An 18,432-nucleotide genomic window follows, 5' to 3' on the forward strand; every position below is an offset into this window, starting at 1 on the left:
TTGTAACCATTTGCCCTACCTCAATTTGGACTAGTTAGTGACCCCGCCGGGATTATGGGCCTCGTTATAATATACACCTGAAATATCTAAATTTAATTTTATGAAGTAATGATAACAAATATCCAATTTAAATCATAGTAAGTAATAATATGTTAACCTACATTTTATAACCAAAAAAACCGTGTCACCCTTTAACCTCTTATCAAATTACGTGACATATAAATAGTTAAATATTTTATTTAGTTTCATCAAAACATTGATAAAAATAAAAACGAAAAATAATATTTGAATAGATTTTTCTTGTTGGAACACATATGAACGAGGAGAAAAAGACCGTAAAGGCTTAGTGAGATAATCTAAAAATCTAGGTACGCCTAGGGTGAGGGGGTAACTATAATTAAAATTGTCTAGTTTGTTGTACACGTTTCTATTGTTTAGAAAAGGGCAAAGGGCTTCCTGGAGACACCCATAAGTAAAGGTATTATTTTAATCAAAAATAAAAAATTTTTTGGCTAACAGTAATATCATTAATAGTTACTGACTCCATCCGGATTAATGGCCTATAACTAGGTCTATATATATGTACATCTAAAATATCTAATTCTCATTTTATGAAGCAACGAGCTGTCGTCCGCAAACTTCGTTAGTGCAAATTTGGATCACCAGTTACGCAATTTCGACAGCGCGGAATTTAAAAAAGTAACCTATAATATGCCTATACAAGTCAGCTACCCTTTGTAACCCTTTGGCCAACAGTAATATTATTAATATAATAACAACAAACAGTAGGATAGTTTATTTAACAACATTAATTTATTTATAAATAATAATTAATAGCGTTTGATCGCGACTTCGTCCGCGCGGAATTTAAACAAAAACTAATAATAAATGTAGCCTATGTTATTCAATGATAATGCTTTCTAATTTTTGTAATCAATACAGTCGATTTTGAGTTTATGCATCATACAAAAATACAAATCTTTCCTCTTTCCATTACATCCAATTATAACAGTGTATTCTGAATAATGGAGAACAATTTTTAATTGCATAAACTAGCTGTATGCCTTGGATTTTAAACTCAACCTTTAACTTACGTGTCTCTATAACCAGATATAATTTCGCAAATATAGGTCGCTTTGCCGCCATTTGCTAAAAAAAATTGTAACCTGTAATCGCACTGTAAATGCAAACATAATGCATACAATTTCCAGGACAATTTTAACGGGAAGGAAAGTAAAATGATGACGGCACATATCATAATTTAATTAGGTATTTTAAATGCCTGTAACATGCGGTTTGCCCCATTACCTTTATCCTATGTATAATTATCACTAAACTTATAACTTCTGTATAAATTTATTACGTAATAGTAAAAGTATAAATTAATTTTTGACCGACTTCCCAAAAGAAGGAGGTAACTACTCAATCTGTATGGTTTTTTTTCTTTGTTTAAAAAGTCCTGCGGCACCGCAGTCCGCCGCTTGTGGCATTTCAAGCTGTCGAAACATGACATATGTAGGTATGAAATGATAGTGTTTTTTAAGCATTATATTGATTACTAGCTGTTACTCGCGACTTCGTCCATGTTAAATTTAAAAATGTAGCCTGTTACTCAGCGATAACGTAGCTTTTTAATAGTGAAAGATTTTATGAAATCGGCTAAGTAGTTTTTGATCTATTTCATTACAAAAATCCAAAAATGCATATCTTTTCTCTTTATAATAGACTAGATTAGATTACTTTGTTGTAAACATATCTTATTTTCTCATATAATACAATCGAGCAATGATAGAGTTCTAACGCTATTGGAGAAATATCTCCTTTGCGCTGTTTTCTTTCAATAATTTAGGTAGTGACGTCTTGTTAGTCCGAAATGCTTCGCAATAATAATTACAATTCAAAACACAATAAATGGATCTTTCAGTTAAAAAAAATACTCCTTTTTATAATTAGATAAGAGTTTTTTAGATCACATTATGTAAATATGGTAACCCTGGCAATATACATCGCAGTTCTATGACCCCGTGACCTCTAGTCTAGTCTGTCAGTCACGTGCTTGTTATGTTACGATAAAGGAAATATTATGTACATAGATAATTCATTGTTAATATTATTGTGATTTAAATAATACAGTATTTATTGTGTACGTTATTTATTATAAGAAAAGAAATTAAATGTTTTGCATGAAAAGAAGTTTAGGACGAATTTTTGAGAGAAAAATGCTAGAGTTGCCAGAAGATTCGACAAATTGCCATTAAGCGATTTGTTATAAGCTGTCCCCGTGTGGCTTCATCCGCATATTATAAAAATAAATTATTGTTCTCTATCTATAAAAGTTTTATTTTATAATTCCTAAATGCTTAAATGATAAAGATTTTGTTATTGGCTAACAATTACCGTTACAATGGCAATCCAGCAGGAAAGAGGCATCTTTGCTGCAATTAAATTAAATAGCGTAAAACATATAGTCTATAACGTGTCGTAAGTGTAAATATTTTATAAAAAAAGGATTCAAAAATATACTGTGACTAACTGTCGCAACTCCGTCCGTGTAGAATTAAAAAAAAAACAAAAGCAAGAAGCCTATGTATTCTTCTAGACTATCCTCTATATCTATACCAAATTTCATCGAAATCCGTTTAACTGTTTTGGCTACAAACTCTAACAAACATCCATCCATCTAAACTTTTGCATTTATAATATTAGTAAGTATGAGTGTTTTTGTTTCTCGTGGAATCGGGTTTAAACAAAATCTTTGTTAATATTTAAAAATAAACAACTTTAGGGTTAAAAAGAAACAAAATATAATTAACACATCTTTATTATTTATATCTTACATAACATCCGAATCTTATTTTTATCACAAAGTCATTGAAATGCCGAAAAACTACATTTTTTACCTCATCTCAACTAAATACTTTAATACGGAATGTTAGATACGAGTGTCATGGTTTAATTTTTAATTATTTTTGAGATTTTTTTATTGCTTAACACATAATAGTCAATAATAAAATAATTACAATTTTTTTTCATATTAATTATTCTAAATTCAAATCTACGACTTATACAGAATTTTCTAACTAAAAATCACTGATATTTCAGTTATTTTCTATTAAAAATAAACAACACAAACCAAAATAATTAAAACTAAATTGTGATTTGTATGTACTTTAGTATGTCGTAGCATTTCATCTTAAATTATATCTTTCTCTTATAATAATATCTCGAAAAAAAATATTTTGGTCTCTTTATTGGTATTATATGAATAATTAAAGAAAATCATATAAATCGGGTAAACAAGCATGCTTCTTAGGTGAAAGGGGAATATTGAACCAGAACTGTCAAGCTACTGTCAAAATTGCAGCCATCTGATTGGCTGTCACAAATATTTGACATTTTTTGTCAATTCTTGGACGCAGTGGGCACGGACAAAAAAATTGCTCAAAACATAACTTCGTTAGAGTTAATTTAAGTCTAAGTTATTTTGTAAAACTGTACGTAAGTAATTCTTTACCTTTAACTGTAAAATTAACCCTTAATCAAATAAGTTTTTCTGAGACAATTGTACTAGTGATTATTACTAGATAAGTGGGTTCTTTGGGTTTTTAAAAAACTATTTTCTTTTATAAAGGGGGACATTTGAAAAAATACAGTAACAAGTTGGAAATAATTGTCAAATATTTGATTAAAGATTAAAAAATATAGTTTTGACTAAATAGATTTAGCGGCGTTTGAGATTATTTCGATACTACTTTGACATTTGGTTCATAGGGGATGTAGTGGGATGTGGGGTTGTGGGTGTGGTGTTTACACGAGGGGGAAAGAAGCGGCGGTGGCGATACCACAGTGGTTGTCGCGGTTGCGCGCCATTTTAATATATCCGAGGTCTCCCCAGGAGCGGCCCCAGGAGTTCTTCACGAGCCAGTAGTCGCCGCCGTTCTCGTCAGTGCCGTAACCCACCACCAGCACCTGCGGATGGATTACAATTGTTAAGGAGTGAAATTCGTCAAAATAGCGAAAGTTGTTTCGCCATTTTAGCGAATTTCAGAAGCGTGTTTAATTAATGAAGAGGACGTATATAAAGATGTTTCCTGTACCTATGCGTGCCATCGTTTGCCAAATTCATTTCCTCTTTCCATCCTTTCTTTGGCACCCCCTTTTTAAACTATGATTAAGGGGGTGTCAGGAATGTTATGCAAAAGTAATTCGCTCTTATGTCCCCCTAAGTCTCATGTAAAAGTATTTCAGGCTGATTTTAAACAATGTGTATACTCACGCCATGGTCGAGGGATGTGGAGGAGCAGTTCTCATCGAAGTAGACGCCGTCGGAGTAGAACTGGAAGGTCTCCTGCGAGGCGTCGATGGCGACGGAGACAGGGCCGACCGTGGCCACCGCCGCCATCAGCTTGCCCTCGTCTCCTGACGGGATGTCGATGAAGCCCACATCGTCAGCGCCGGAGTTCCTAGGGTTGTATCTGGAAACATATGTCACCTGTGTTTTTTAAAGTACATATGACACCTAAATTAGAATCAAGACATAACGGTCACTTAGACGCATCTATACAGTGAAAACATGTGTTCATGTGTAGGGTTCAAATAAAGAAATCAAGACTACGGAACTCCTAAAGACTGAACCCATAACACCAAATCAATTGATGGAAAAAAAGGTGTTTAATTTATTTTTTTGCTGTTCGGATCTTATAGCATCAACACCAGCGAAATTTATGAAATATATATTTAATTAATTCATCATGCTAGCCACCCCCCTAGAGCATCAGAACCCCATAGAAGAAAACAAACTCACCTGCATTTATCATCAACAGCCTCATACGGGTAACTCTTCTCAGTATCAATTCCTTTATTATCCTTAATGTATTTAAAGGCGTTGTCCATAAGACCACCGTTGCAGCCATTGTTCCCGTACGCCGTGGAACAGTCGATCAAGTTCTGCTCCGATAGGGAGACCAGGATGTTGGTATGGCGGTAGTGCTGACCCTCCAATGCGCCCGTCTGGAGAACAAAGCATTGGAAATCAATATTTTAACTATACTAATATTTGTTAAGATGAAAAATTAGTACCGTGCTGTAGAATTGGCGCAACACTAGATTATCGGTATAAACGTCACGTCCCTAGCTGACAGATGTCATTGTCATTAGAAGGATTGCAATATTCGCGCACATTCCTGACGAGATCTCTAGTGGAGTGTTTAAATTAACATCACTAGTTCCAATTAAATTAATGGTTTAAAATATTACAAAGAGGACATGAATTTTAAACAGTTTAACAATAATTCGAAATGCAATAATCTCAGCTATTTTTTATAAACTACTAGCTTTCGCGCGCGACTCCGTTAGCTTGGAATTAAAAAAAAAAACACAAGTGAGTAGCCTATGTGTTCTTCCAGACTATCCTCTACGTCTATGCCAAATTCCACCAAGATCCGTTCAGTCGTTTAGGCTACAAACTCTAACAAACATCCATCTATCTAAACTTTCGCATTTATAATATTAGTAAGAAGTAAGATAAGATTGTGAAAGAATTTTAAGTTCACTACAAAATGAAAACTCAAAATCAACTAAGATTTAGTGTGCACACACCTAAAACTTAAGTTTCGCTTTGATTCCTACGAGCTTATAGGTGCGCATACTACTCGATTTTTAGTTGTGCAACTAAACAGTTGAATTGTCGAAACAATCGACAATCACACAACAGTGCGATAAGTCAAATATGTGCGCCCGCTCTAAACAAACTCATCTATACTATTATAATAAAGCGTAAACACACACTTCGTTGTTGCCTAAGATGTCAGCAATCACAGCATATTTTTGAATACTCCTTTTTTTTAATAAAAAGCCCTACACTTACATCACGCTTTAGGCTATATATTTTCACGCCATTAAACTTAGGGGGTAAATATTTTGGATAAAAACCTTAATGTGGGAAAGAGACCAGAAGTTGCTGCCAACATCAAGAAAGCAAGATTGCCAAGGTATGTATTGTCATGTCATTTTGACATTTGCTATTGATAATTTCACAAATGTAAACAATAAAATAAAATTTTCATGATTTCATGCGGATGAAGCCGCAGGGGAACAGCTAGTTTCTGATAATTCTCTTATTGATATTTCTAACTTAAATAATACTTCTAATGTAAATACAGTTATATATATGTGAATATGATACTACAATAACATTCACAGGATGTCAATGAACTGTTTCTTTGTGTTCAAAATATTTACTGTATAAATAAAACGAGTACAAAGACGGCAATGACAAACTTCGGCCTACTTCCTGTAAACTATAACAAAGAAGCTATTATACTTCACCCACATATTTGTAAATAACTTGTATTAATAGCTCAGTTAACTTGTCTACAAGTCCTAGGTTCGAATCTCGGCAACCAATGAGTTTCGAATTTCATATGAAGTTCTTACGGTGAAGGAAAACACAAGAAATTCAAAAATGTACGAAGTCCGGAGGTCTATTTTTAGTCCTTTTCCCTTTTCACCCTTTTTGTCCGAGGATGGTGTCCGAGGATGTGACGTCACAGAATATTTAACAGTGGTAGAGCCCGCTTTAACATCCTCGCACGAATGGGCCGGCTAGTCCGGTGTAATACCACGACCACACAGAAGACAGGCATGAAGTGGGAGCAATCCCACGTTTTGTCTGATGAGTGTGGTGCTGGAGGCCTAATTTTTGTCCCTTTCCCTTTCCACCCTTTTCTTAAGAGGAAAGGATGGAAAGGAAAAGTGGATTTGACGGTGGAGGAGACGCATAGGAAGGGGAAATCTGTTTATGTGCGTCTCCTCCTCCGCCAGTTAAGGAGAGGCAACGCATCTACAATTGTGGATGTCTATGGGCAGCGGTTGCTTTCCATTTTGGTGTATTTAGGTGGCCGCTTGCTCGTTTGCTTCCTTATATAATAAAAAAAAAGTCAACCATCATTGGGCTAGCGTGGTTAAGGCCTTAAAGGTGGACGAAGAGTAGTGAAGTGTACAGTATTAATTTTGCTGATTTATTAATCATTTTACCTGCGTCTAAATTAGATAAACCGTCGTACGATCTAATTAAATAGATGATCTTTGCACTCTAAGTCACGATGGTCATGTACACCGCTGACCTAGCACGTGACCAACAAACTAAGTTTCAAGGTAACTCATTTAGTTACCTTAAATATAAAAATGTGTTCAAAAACATGTAATGCGCGGTTCACACTTCGCCAGTACGGTCAATAACTGGACTGACAATCAACTGGCCCAGTGTCAGTGGTAACTGGCGATAAATACAATCTACAGACGGCGTAAGATTTTTTACATTATTTATATTAAAAAATGACGTCAAAAGAAATCTGTATACTAATATTATAAAGAGGAAATTTTGTATATTTGTATGTATTGCAATAACTCAAAAAATACTGGGCCGATTTCTAAAATTCTTTCACCATTACAAAACTAATCAGTAAGTAACATAGGCTTTGTTTTTATTATTTTTTTAATTTCACGCAGGAGAAGTCGCAAGCAAAAGCTAGTTGACCATAAATTACTATTAAGTATCGTTTTAAAAATGTAATCGGAGCTTAGTTATGCATTTGTTTTAATATTATATACTTTTAAATGTATTGTTACATGTGTGACTAACACGCGTCTGTTCCGGACATAAGTAACGCGTTATGTACAATAAAGTAAATAATCTAAATGACTCAGCTCGATGAATAATTGCATCTAACCGGGTCGTTACATAGTGTGATGTTTGGCCAACGTTAATAACAGGTCAACGAAACATTTGTTCAAACATCAGAAAGGTTTTATAATGAAATTGTATTGTTTTCTGCCTAAAACATTCATTTAATTTTCATAAATCGACTTGGTAAACACGAACGCACCCAAATTGAAAATACAATGGGCAAATTACTGGCAAATAAAAATTATTTACACTTCGTCATTTGAATTTAGAACACACAAACAAAAAAATAACATTCGGCAAAGAATAACAGTCATCATTCTTAGAATCAATTTGAATTTAGAACAATAGTAAAAACAATACTGATACAGCGTTTTTTTACCTTTTAAGAAAAGCAATGAATACCACTTAAGTATGCCTAGATTTATACGCAAAATTACAATATACCTAGTTATAATTTAGTAAATTATTACCGAACTCTATTAGATTAATAGCAAACTTTATAAGATTGTTCACAATTTTTTCGATATTTACAACTACAATATACTAACAGAAAATATGTAAATATTGACATACCTACACTACATATATCTTTGTTTTGTTTTGTTCATTTGTAATACTAGAATGAGGAAAATCATATTCCAATACAATTTCAAGGTAAAAAAAGACCATCGTTATACGTGTTACCGTCGTCAAACAAATAAAAAACTATACTACCAACAATTTAACAAGTGTAAAAGCAACATTAGGCAAATAATTTAATAATATCCATCAATAAAACATATTTAGGCAAAAAATAAATTATTAGTTATCTGTAGGAATTATATAACAGAAAAATAAGTGCAATTTTTTTAGTGATGGGCAATATTTTAACGTTAAAAATAACGCCCAATTTAAATAAACATTGACGTTGAACCGTTTTGATACAACTATATTATATTTATATGGATGCACGTTCCCAACACCGATAGCAGCAAAAACTTTCAAAACCAGTTTATGAGATGATCACCTGATGCGGTGGAGATACATTTATTGTATATTTTCCACTATTACTAAGGTCGTAAGGTTGAAATTCATATGAGTTGTAAAATGAGATATTTTAACGAGAAATGAAATCATCCGTAGAAACATTTTTCTATGGGTTTTAAATAAAAATGTTTTATAGAAACTAGACTGATTGCAATAATTTAATTTGAATACGTTTCCGTTGTGCTTGATAAAATAATTTAACGTTAAAAACTTAGCTGTTAACTTAATTGGATTAAACAACTACAATGTCGTAACTTGTTGGATTCTTTCTAGAAGTCTTGAATGAAATAAACTTTACCACACTTAACCATTTAAGAAAAACCATTTAAGAAAAAGAGCCACTCAGGAAATCTCTTAAGAAATGTAACTCGAAATAACATGAATTCTACGAAGTTTTTTGTTAGGTATTTATTTATGTGTTATAAGTGAAGTGGACTAATCTAATTTACGATTCAAGCCACATAAAAGACCTATGGTATCGGTAGTTTTAACCACCACACCTAAAATTATGTTTTGTTCAGCGACTTGTAGGAATTTCAGAGCTGCAAAGACATTTGAATATTATTGTACTCACCGCGCTGAAAGACCAGCATGAACCGCATTTGCCCTGGTCCTTGACTTCAGTGACTGCACCGTGTTTGCGCCAATCCACATGGTCGGGCACACGCACGTTCGCTGGCGGGATGAAGGTTGCGCCGCGCTCGCCCGCGCTCTTGCCGAACAGGCCTTTGCCGTTTCTGCACAAGATAATATTGACCTGTATTGATTGTGTCCATCTTTTCGAACTATGGGTTCAAAAGTACCCAATTGACGCGCGATTCGATCGACATCAAAGATTATCCAAATCCAATACATAAACGCACTTATTCTAATGAAAATCGTGGCTAAAGGAAGCCAGCTATGCAGGAGGGACTAAGCCGTTCTTGCGCTGATTTTCAGCTGGCTCCTTCTCTCTTTAACATCTTCGCACGAATGGGCCGGCTAGCCCAGTGTAATACCACGACCACACAGAAGACAGGCATGAAGTGGGAGCAATCCCGCGTTTTGTCTGATGAGTGTGGTGCCGGAGGCCTAATTTTTGTCCCTTTCCCTTTCCACCCTTTTCTTAAGAGGAAAGGATGGCAAAGAAAAGTTTATTTGGCGGTGGAGGAGACGCATAGAAAGGTGAAATGTCCTCTATATGTGCGTCTACTCCTCCGTCAATTAAGGGTAGGCAACACATCCGGTTGTTTATGGGCAGCGGTCGGCGGATCCACGTGGCCGCTTGCTCTTTTCTATTCTAGACGTCAAAAGACAGAAGTTATTTTATACGAGGTTAAACTGATAAATTCGTTAGTTAACCTACTCCAGTATAACATGATTGATTGTCAATAACAATTCGGAAACGCATATCAAACCGCTGCTAATGCGATAAGCGTACTATTTCGTCACGCTAATCTCGTTTACGTGATAAATTACTCTTTATAATTTATTATTAAGTACGTGATGTGTGTCGCATGCTTATCGATTTTGTCATCAAATAGGAAACAATAATAAAAGTTTTTCGAGTTTTTAGAAGTACTTTAAAGTTTAAAGATAGCCTGCCAGTTATAAAAAAAATATTTTATAGATTTAATTAAAACTGTAAAAGGAAAACATCGTCAAGTGTGTAAGTCAACCAATCCTGATTAGTCAAGCATGTTGTTCACACCTCTGGGCACCTCTTTAGTCACTTCTAATTTAGAAGGATTTGATGACAATGGAGAGTAGAGGAGTAAAATTAAAGCGTGTCAGGACCTTTGTACATCTATGTCTATACTATATACTATATTACATATATTATAATAAAGCGTAAACACATACTTCTTCGTTGCCTAAGATGTCAGTAGTTACAGCATATTTTTGAATACTTATTTCTATAATAAAAAACCCTACACTTGCGTCACGCTGTAATCTATATACTTTCACGCCATTAAACTTAGGATTTAAATATTTTGGATAAAAACCCTAATGTGGGAAAGAGACCATAAGTTGCTGCCAACATCAAGGCAGCAAAACTGTCAAGGTTTTTCATGTCATGTCATTTTGACATTTGCTGTTGATAATTAGAGAAATGTAAACAATGAAATAAAATTTTCACAATTTCATGCAGATGAAGCCGCACGGAAACAGCTAGTGTTATAAAGTCTGGTAAACCCGATGCGATGACTAATGGCCATTGTGCAGTTGTATCCGCCCTCCGGATGCTTACAAATCAGTGCAAATAAACAAACATATCGTATTACAAATTATCAAAACCATATGTGATAAACCGTATCAAAGCATTTCTTACATCGTAAATAAACACCGGTTTCTAATCGTTAAATCCCAAAACTAATAAAGTAAACATTTTAATTCAATTAGTATTTTTTAGATAAAAAAAGGGTTTCTTAACAAGTCTAAATTGAAATTTTTATGCAAAATCTCAAGTCAATGAACGTCTAAATTTAAAACCAGTGCAATTTAATTTTAGTCACAAAAATTACTAAGGAAAATTTAAGTCCAATTAATTCCACCTATGGATCTTTGACTCTGGGGTTAAATACGAGTCAAGTAACCTCATTACCACAAGACAATAAAAATTTCATAATACCATACTAAGCAAAGATTTCCTAACGTATTTCCTCACCAGTATTATTACTATAAATGCTGCCAATTTTTATTTAAGAAGGTGGAGGGTGCAGAAACATTCAATAGAGATGTTTGTTAAACATTTTGTTGATTTTTAAACATGTTGGTGGTACACGCAACTAACAGCGAGCATTCAGTATTTGAAACTGAATATTTCTTTGTGTTGTTTGCCTTGAAGAGGCATTTACAGATTCACCGGGTTTGAGGTGGCCGAGCGCAGATGGCTTAGCGTAAATCTCGTAAACTCAAAACTGTTGACCACTAATATAGTTTCCAGCGATCGTGGACCTCCGTCAGAGTTTCCGTGACCTCCTAGAGGTCTGGACTATTTTGAGAATCACTGTACTAGTGTAAAACATCAACAGCTAGATGTAATATATCTACGCATTCACGCTGGTGATAGTAAACAAACTACGGAGTTTCATTAGGTCGAAAGACCCTAGGGTCAAACACTTCGTCGTGATAAATGTCACGTGAATAAGAGATAATGCGTATCATAATGAGGGCAATAGTTATTATTATTGCAAAGTTTATTGTACTGTTATTGCCGGGTTGAGTTGGGAATCAATTTTTATTAATAATTAAATAATAAAAGAAAGCTATTAATATAATGTATCTGTTAATTGATTTGGAATGGATAATTTATTGTTTATTAGCTTTCGCCCGCGATTCCCACCGCGTAGAATTTAAAAAAAAAACAAAACTAAGTAACCTACGTGTTCTCCCAGACTATCCTCTACATCAATTTTATCGAGATCCGTTCTGCCGTTTAGGCTACAAACTCTAAGAAACAACCATCCATCCATCTAAAATTTCGCATTTATAATATTAGTAAGAAGATTAGAATTGTACCCTACTATGATGTGGGCTTTAGTATTTACAGAAAATAGGGATGTTTAGATTATAATATACTAGCTTTTGCCCGCGGCTCCGTCCGCGTGGAATTAAATAAACCAAAAGTGAGTAGCATATGTGTTCTTTCAGACCGCCCTCTACATGTATGACAAATTTCATCGAGATTCGTTCAGCCGTTTAGGCTACAAACTCTAACAATCATCCATCTATCTAAACTTTCGCATTTATAATATTAGTAAGAAGTAACATTAGATGATTAGGGGTTTAGTATTTACAGAAAATAGGGATGTTTCGATTATAATATATTTAGATAGTTTTAATACATGTACTTACTTAGTTGTCTTATTGAATCCGTTCATGGTGTGTACGAACTCATGGTGCAACATGTCTCCATACTTGTTCTGCTTCACTCTGAACGGGACCTGACCTCGCGCGAACTTCTGGTTGTGCTTGGCTATCTTGTGCTTGTTCTCTGCGTATATCTTCATCCTGAACTTATCCTCTACTTCGCTATCGTATTGTTTCTGATGCTCCATCTAGAAAAGGACAAAAGACTCATTATTATAGTCATGGATGCCCAACTTTAGTCCGTTTTTCCTATAAGAAAAGGATGAGAAGAGAACGTAGTCTTGACGATGAAGGAGACGCATAGGAAGGGAATGTTTCTCGTTACGTGCGTTCCTCCTCCTTCGATTAAGGGTAGGCAACGCATCCGTTACTGCGAATGTGCAGTGGGCAGCGGTGACTTCGCCATTTTGGCGGATTCAGTTGGCCGGATGCTCGTTTGCCACCTTATCATAAAAAATAACGGAACTCCGCGGTATTCCACTTTAGGTTGTTCCTTGTTCATTACACAAACTTCACCTCTTCTTACAAATAATTAGATAGCAGTGAGTGCAAATGTATAATAATCAAAAGAAACTAGCCGTGAAACTCTAACAGACTTTTTTTGTACAGACATTTATAAGCTGCGTTGTATTTTTGTTCCGTGTCTCGTTTCAAAATGTTCAAACGATTGCTTTTTGGAACACAGTTTCCCCGAATGTACATAGTACAGGGCTGGCATTAGAATACGACGACAAACTCCCGTAAATTTTAAAAGCTATGACCAATAGAGACAAAAAAACAATAGGAAATTTCATTTTAAGTATATTTGAGTGCTCGTACCTTAAAAGCATTCCATTCTTCCTTGACCAGGTCGAAGAATGAGACAGCGCTGGCCGCGGCCACCACGCACATCAGTACTACCAAACCTCTCATCGTGAACCTGGAACAAAATCATTGACAGCCGCTTGGAAGTTAGGTCACAGGAACTCCCAAGTTATTTTTATAGTACGTTAGAGAACTACCTTTATCTATACTAATATTATAAAGACGAAAACTTTGTTTGTTTGTAATGAATAGGCTCAAAAACTATTGTGCCGATTTTAAAAATTCTTTCACCGTTAGAAAGGTTATTTATCTGTGAGTAACATAGGTGATATTATATATTTTTTCATTTCTTTATTTTTATTTTTAAATTTCACGCGGACGGAGTCGCGGGCAAAAGCTAGTTTTTTTTATATTTTTGTTGCCTCTGATTTGCATCATGTCACAAATATCGTAAAGATGTCGTCGTATGAGATAGCTTTAATTTTTTAAAATACCGTCAGTTTATAAATTCATAGAAATTAAAAAAAAATATTATCTGACATAAATATTATTGATCCTAAAATGTTAGCTGTTTTTTGTTTACTAGATGTGTGCAAAACAAAAATCGACAAAGCGTACAACAATAAAATAACCTGATTTATTTACGAAGTCTAATTACGCCCGTAAAATATTTTCAAACAAGTATTAAATTCACCGTAAAAATAATAAATAAAAGAAATTACTGTTTAAAATATTAATATTTCGAAGACACAATCGAATGTAATAGGTAACCACTTAAAACTAAAATATTTGTTTCAAGACATTGGCAATTAAAATCGTAGTATTGTTAGAAAATTCATAAGTTAGGGATAGCATTTATGTTTACAAATTATGTTTCCTTACTACGCAACAATCAGTCGACATGAATGAAACAAACAAAGAAACGATATCTAATCAACTATCTACCAAATCTATAGAGTTTACTTCATACAAAAAGAAAACAAAGCATTGAAAGCAACGTAAAAACTTACCTTAAGTACTCTAGAATATAATAAAGACAATTAAAACTTTTTAAATTGTAGGAACGACGTAATTAACAATAGGGAGTAAAGAGTGTTGTCCGTTCCCCACAGACGGTAGAATTCTTTTGAGGAAAATTAATTATAAACGCGATAGATAAAGGAGAACGAACAAAATCACTGAATCACCGTTCAGCATTCAACGCGAGTTTGACATTACATAGTGATGGGCATTTAGCGTTAAATCTTGCATAAACCGTACATCGTTAACCGTTATAACTATGCTATTGAGAGTTCGAAAAAACATGTTGATTTAAAATAAAAGTTGGTAAAGCCTGTTTTAACATCTTCGTTCCACACAGAAGACAAGAGTGATGTATGAGCCGCAGGCGCAGTTTTAGTTCCTTTTGTTTTCCTTCCTTTTCTTATGAGGAAAGGATGGTAGGCGAAAGTGGATTTGGCGACGGAGGAGACGCTTAGTAAGTGGAAATATCCTCTTCATGTGCGTCTCATCCTATGTCGATAATGGGTAGGCAACGCATCACATTGCGGATCTCTATGGACCACGATCGCTTTGCCATTACGGCGGATTCAGGCTACCTAATGATAAAAAAAAATTTAATTACGAAAAGGTTTTTTTTCGTATTGTTTGTGAATTATACCTTATGAGGTAAATAAATTATCTTAGTATGTTTAACGAAAATTAATGTAATGCAAGCAAAAGAATAATGCAAACAATGCAAGTAATGCAAGTAATGCAAGTAAAAGAATTATTTTCGCAATGTCTTTTTTCCTGATAACAAAGTATTTTTACACGTGTAATAGATAAGTAATTATGTGTATATAAATGATTATAATTTATTTTCGCCAATATGGTAACGATCTTATGCATATTTTAAATAAGAAAAGCCAAAGGTTATTGATAAAGAGAAGAGTACAAGTTACCTTTTGATCCATGACCACTAATGAACTTTCGTGGCTTCAAAAAGCTCGTAGCCAGGCCATAAAATCCTAAAAAATGAATCTTGCTGAACTGCTGTCTATTCTATTCCATTCTATTCTATTTCTTGTTTATGGCTCTCCCGCAGCGGATTAGGACTGCTGTCAATCTGTCAATTGTCAAACTTTAAATGTCATGTACATGTGCTTAAACTGCTTGTGTAAAATTATGTTATAAACATTAAAACTCTAAAATCACAATGAAACAGAATAATCCTGAAGAAAAAGCTAAACAGAAAAAGTCTAAAAAGGACAAATTCAAGTTGTACAAACCTAAAAAGAAGAAAAGCAGCGAAGAAGATGGAGCAATCCAATATTTACAGGCTCAATATGACAAGGTAATATTATTAATCTTCTATTTCCTTACTCTATACTAACTATTCCTATGAATATCATTAGGTTCTAAAATAATTTATTATTTTGGGTGACACACTAGCAGCTAGTAGCTGATGCGTGTGTGTTGTATAGCTCGGAGATTTTAAGATTGTCTAATCTATTTTTAAAAGCATTGACTGTTGGAGCTGCCACTACCAATGATTTATGTAATTGTTACAGATAAATCCAGACGCTGTCAAAACATTCAAAGACTTCCCCCTGTCTCAAAAAACATTAAAAGGTTTAAAAGACAATAATTACGTTACACCAACCGAAATACAACGACAAGCAATCGGATATGCTTTACAAGGCAAAGATATTTTAGGTGCGGCAAAAACTGGCTCCGGGAAAACATTAGCATTTTTAATACCAATCTTAGAAAATTTATTTTGTAAAAAATGGACTCGGCTCGATGGCGTTGGTGCACTAGTTATTTCACCAACAAGAGAATTAGCATATCAGATTTATGAAACATTGAGAAAAGTAGGTGGGCTACATGATTTTTCAGCTGGTTTAATCATAGGCGGGCAGAATCTTAAATTTGAAAGGAAAAGAATGGATCAAATTAACATTTTAATATGTACACCAGGTAGACTTCTTCAGCATATGGATGAAAATCCACTTTTTGATTGTAGTCATCTCCAAATACTTGTATTGGATGAAGCGGATAGATGCTTAGATATGGGATTTGAAACAACCATGAATGCTATTATAGAAAACTTACCACAGGAGCGTCAAACATTATTATTCTCTGCAACTCAAACTAAATCTGTTAAAGATTTAGCAAGATTGAGTTTATCCTTCCCTACCTATGTCGCTCCTCATGAACAAGCAGAAACCGTGACTCCAGAATCCTTACAACAAAGTTATATAGTCTGTGAGATAGATGAGAAAATAGGCATATTATGGTCATTCATTAGGAATCATTTAAAGCAAAAGGTGTTAGTCTTCATGGCTACCTGCAAACAAGTAAAATATACATATGATTTGTTTTGTAAATTGAGGCCAGGAGTTAGCTTGTTAGCTCTGTATGGTACATTGCATCAAGAAAAAAGGGAGAGAATTTACAATGAATTTTGTAGAAAGTCGAATGTAGTCTTGTTTGCTACTGATTTGGCCTCAAGAGGTTTAGATTTCCCTCGTGTGAACTGGGTAATTCAAATGGATTGTCCAGAAGATGTTGAAACATATATACATAGAGCGGGACGCACAGCAAGAGGTGTTTTAGGAAAAGGTGAAGGTCTTTTAATGCTTCTGCCACATGAAGAGAAAATTGTTGAGGATCTTAAAAAAAGTAAGATTCCAATAAATAAAATAGCAGTAGATCCATCTAAAGTTGTAGCTCCACAAAGAAAAATTGAAGGATTACTTTCAGATAACACTGACCTTAAACAAACTGCCCAAAGAGCATTTGTCAGTTATGTTAAATCAATATTTTTAATGAAAAATAAAGAAGTTTTCAATGTTCATCTTCTAGATACTGATGCTTATGCCAGATCTTTAGGCTTGATAATCCCTCCCAGGATAAGGTTCTTACATAAAAACCTTAAAGGATATAATCCACCCAAAAAAGAACCGGACGTTGAGCAAAATTATGATGTTATTGATAAATTAAAAGCAAAAGTTGAAAATGATGGTGGTACTGATCAAAGTTCAGATGAAGACGAAAAGCCTGCACCACAGGATAAGAAAACAAAAAAACTCACAAAAGAACTACCTAAATTTGATTTCCACAATGATGCGGATAGTGAAGAGGATGAATTTCTTCAAGTTAAAAAAGCTAATGTAGATGTTAAACTCCCAATAGAAGAAGAAGACCATATAACATCTAAAAAGAAAAAGAAACCATTGACAAAAGCTGCAGTTGCTAAAAAATTACTGAAGAAGAAAATTAAAGTAAATACACAAGTAAAATTCACAGAAGATGGTGATGCTATAGAAGATGAAAAGAAAGATGTAAAATCCGATTTGGCTAAACAGTTTATTAATGAAAATGTTGGTGGAATAGATATAGAGAAAGCAAAAGAAGTTTTGAAAGAAGAAGACAAATTTGATAAGATAAGATTCAGAGAAAAAGTTAAAGCTAAACATAAAGAGCAAAAGCGTAAGCTTAAAAATAAGAAGAAGGAAGAAGCAGAAGAACAAGATGATTTTGGATCACAATCTGAGTCTGACGGACCAGATTTGTCATGGTTACCAGATCCTGATAAAATATATGGCAAAAAAGATAGTGGGAGCGAAAATAATCAGTCTAATACAGAAGATGTTAGTGATTCTGATGAAGATAAATACCACAGGTAACTTTTCCTGAAAATTTCAGCTGCAGTATCTATATTAAATAGTTGTTTCTGATTAATATTTCCTTTTGTTTTTTCAGGCCTATGAAACACAAACTTGTTGAGAGCAAAGGTATCCCACAAGATAGTGTTGCACCTCGAAAGAAAAAGAAACTCAAAGATATATCTGGTTCTTTATCTATTGTTGAAGCTGAAGCACTTGCAATGAAGTTATTACAGTCATAACAATTGTTTATTTATGCTAATCATAAAACAAATAAATGACGAATTTTAAAAATGGATTATTTTATTATATCCCATAATTTATAGTATTCAATGTTTTTGGGTTCCCAGTATACTTAACTAACTATTTTATCATCAACTTGGGTCATGAAATAGTAAATTGTTTAACAAA

General features: G+C 34.1%; 2 protein-coding genes across 2 annotated transcripts; one reads left to right on the forward strand and one right to left on the reverse strand.

The window, feature by feature from the left end:
- Nucleotides 1-2,805: 2,805 nt before the first annotated feature.
- LOC106103988 (cathepsin L-like) lies at nt 2,806-14,571 on the reverse strand. Its single transcript, XM_013283914.1, has 7 exons — nt 14,380-14,571; nt 13,385-13,484; nt 12,551-12,753; nt 9,288-9,450; nt 4,805-5,010; nt 4,277-4,475; nt 2,806-3,969 (listed from the first exon to the last, which is right to left on the reverse strand). The coding sequence occupies exons 2-7, from the start codon at nt 13,475-13,477 to the stop codon at nt 3,808-3,810; spliced, it is 1,026 nt and encodes a 341-aa protein (XP_013139368.1). The 5' UTR covers nt 13,478-13,484; nt 14,380-14,571; the 3' UTR covers nt 2,806-3,807.
- An 882-nt stretch (nt 14,572-15,453) lies between these two features.
- LOC106103987 (probable ATP-dependent RNA helicase DDX10) lies at nt 15,454-18,315 on the forward strand. Its single transcript, XM_013283913.1, has 3 exons — nt 15,454-15,704; nt 15,922-18,038; nt 18,119-18,315. The coding sequence occupies exons 1-3, from the start codon at nt 15,567-15,569 to the stop codon at nt 18,261-18,263; spliced, it is 2,400 nt and encodes a 799-aa protein (XP_013139367.1). The 5' UTR covers nt 15,454-15,566; the 3' UTR covers nt 18,264-18,315.
- Nucleotides 18,316-18,432: the final 117 nt, after the last annotated feature.

Source organism: Papilio polytes, unplaced genomic scaffold, assembly GCF_000836215.1.
Source record: "Papilio polytes unplaced genomic scaffold, Ppol_1.0 DF823692.1, whole genome shotgun sequence".
NCBI classification, from domain to species: domain Eukaryota; kingdom Metazoa; phylum Arthropoda; class Insecta; order Lepidoptera; family Papilionidae; genus Papilio; species Papilio polytes.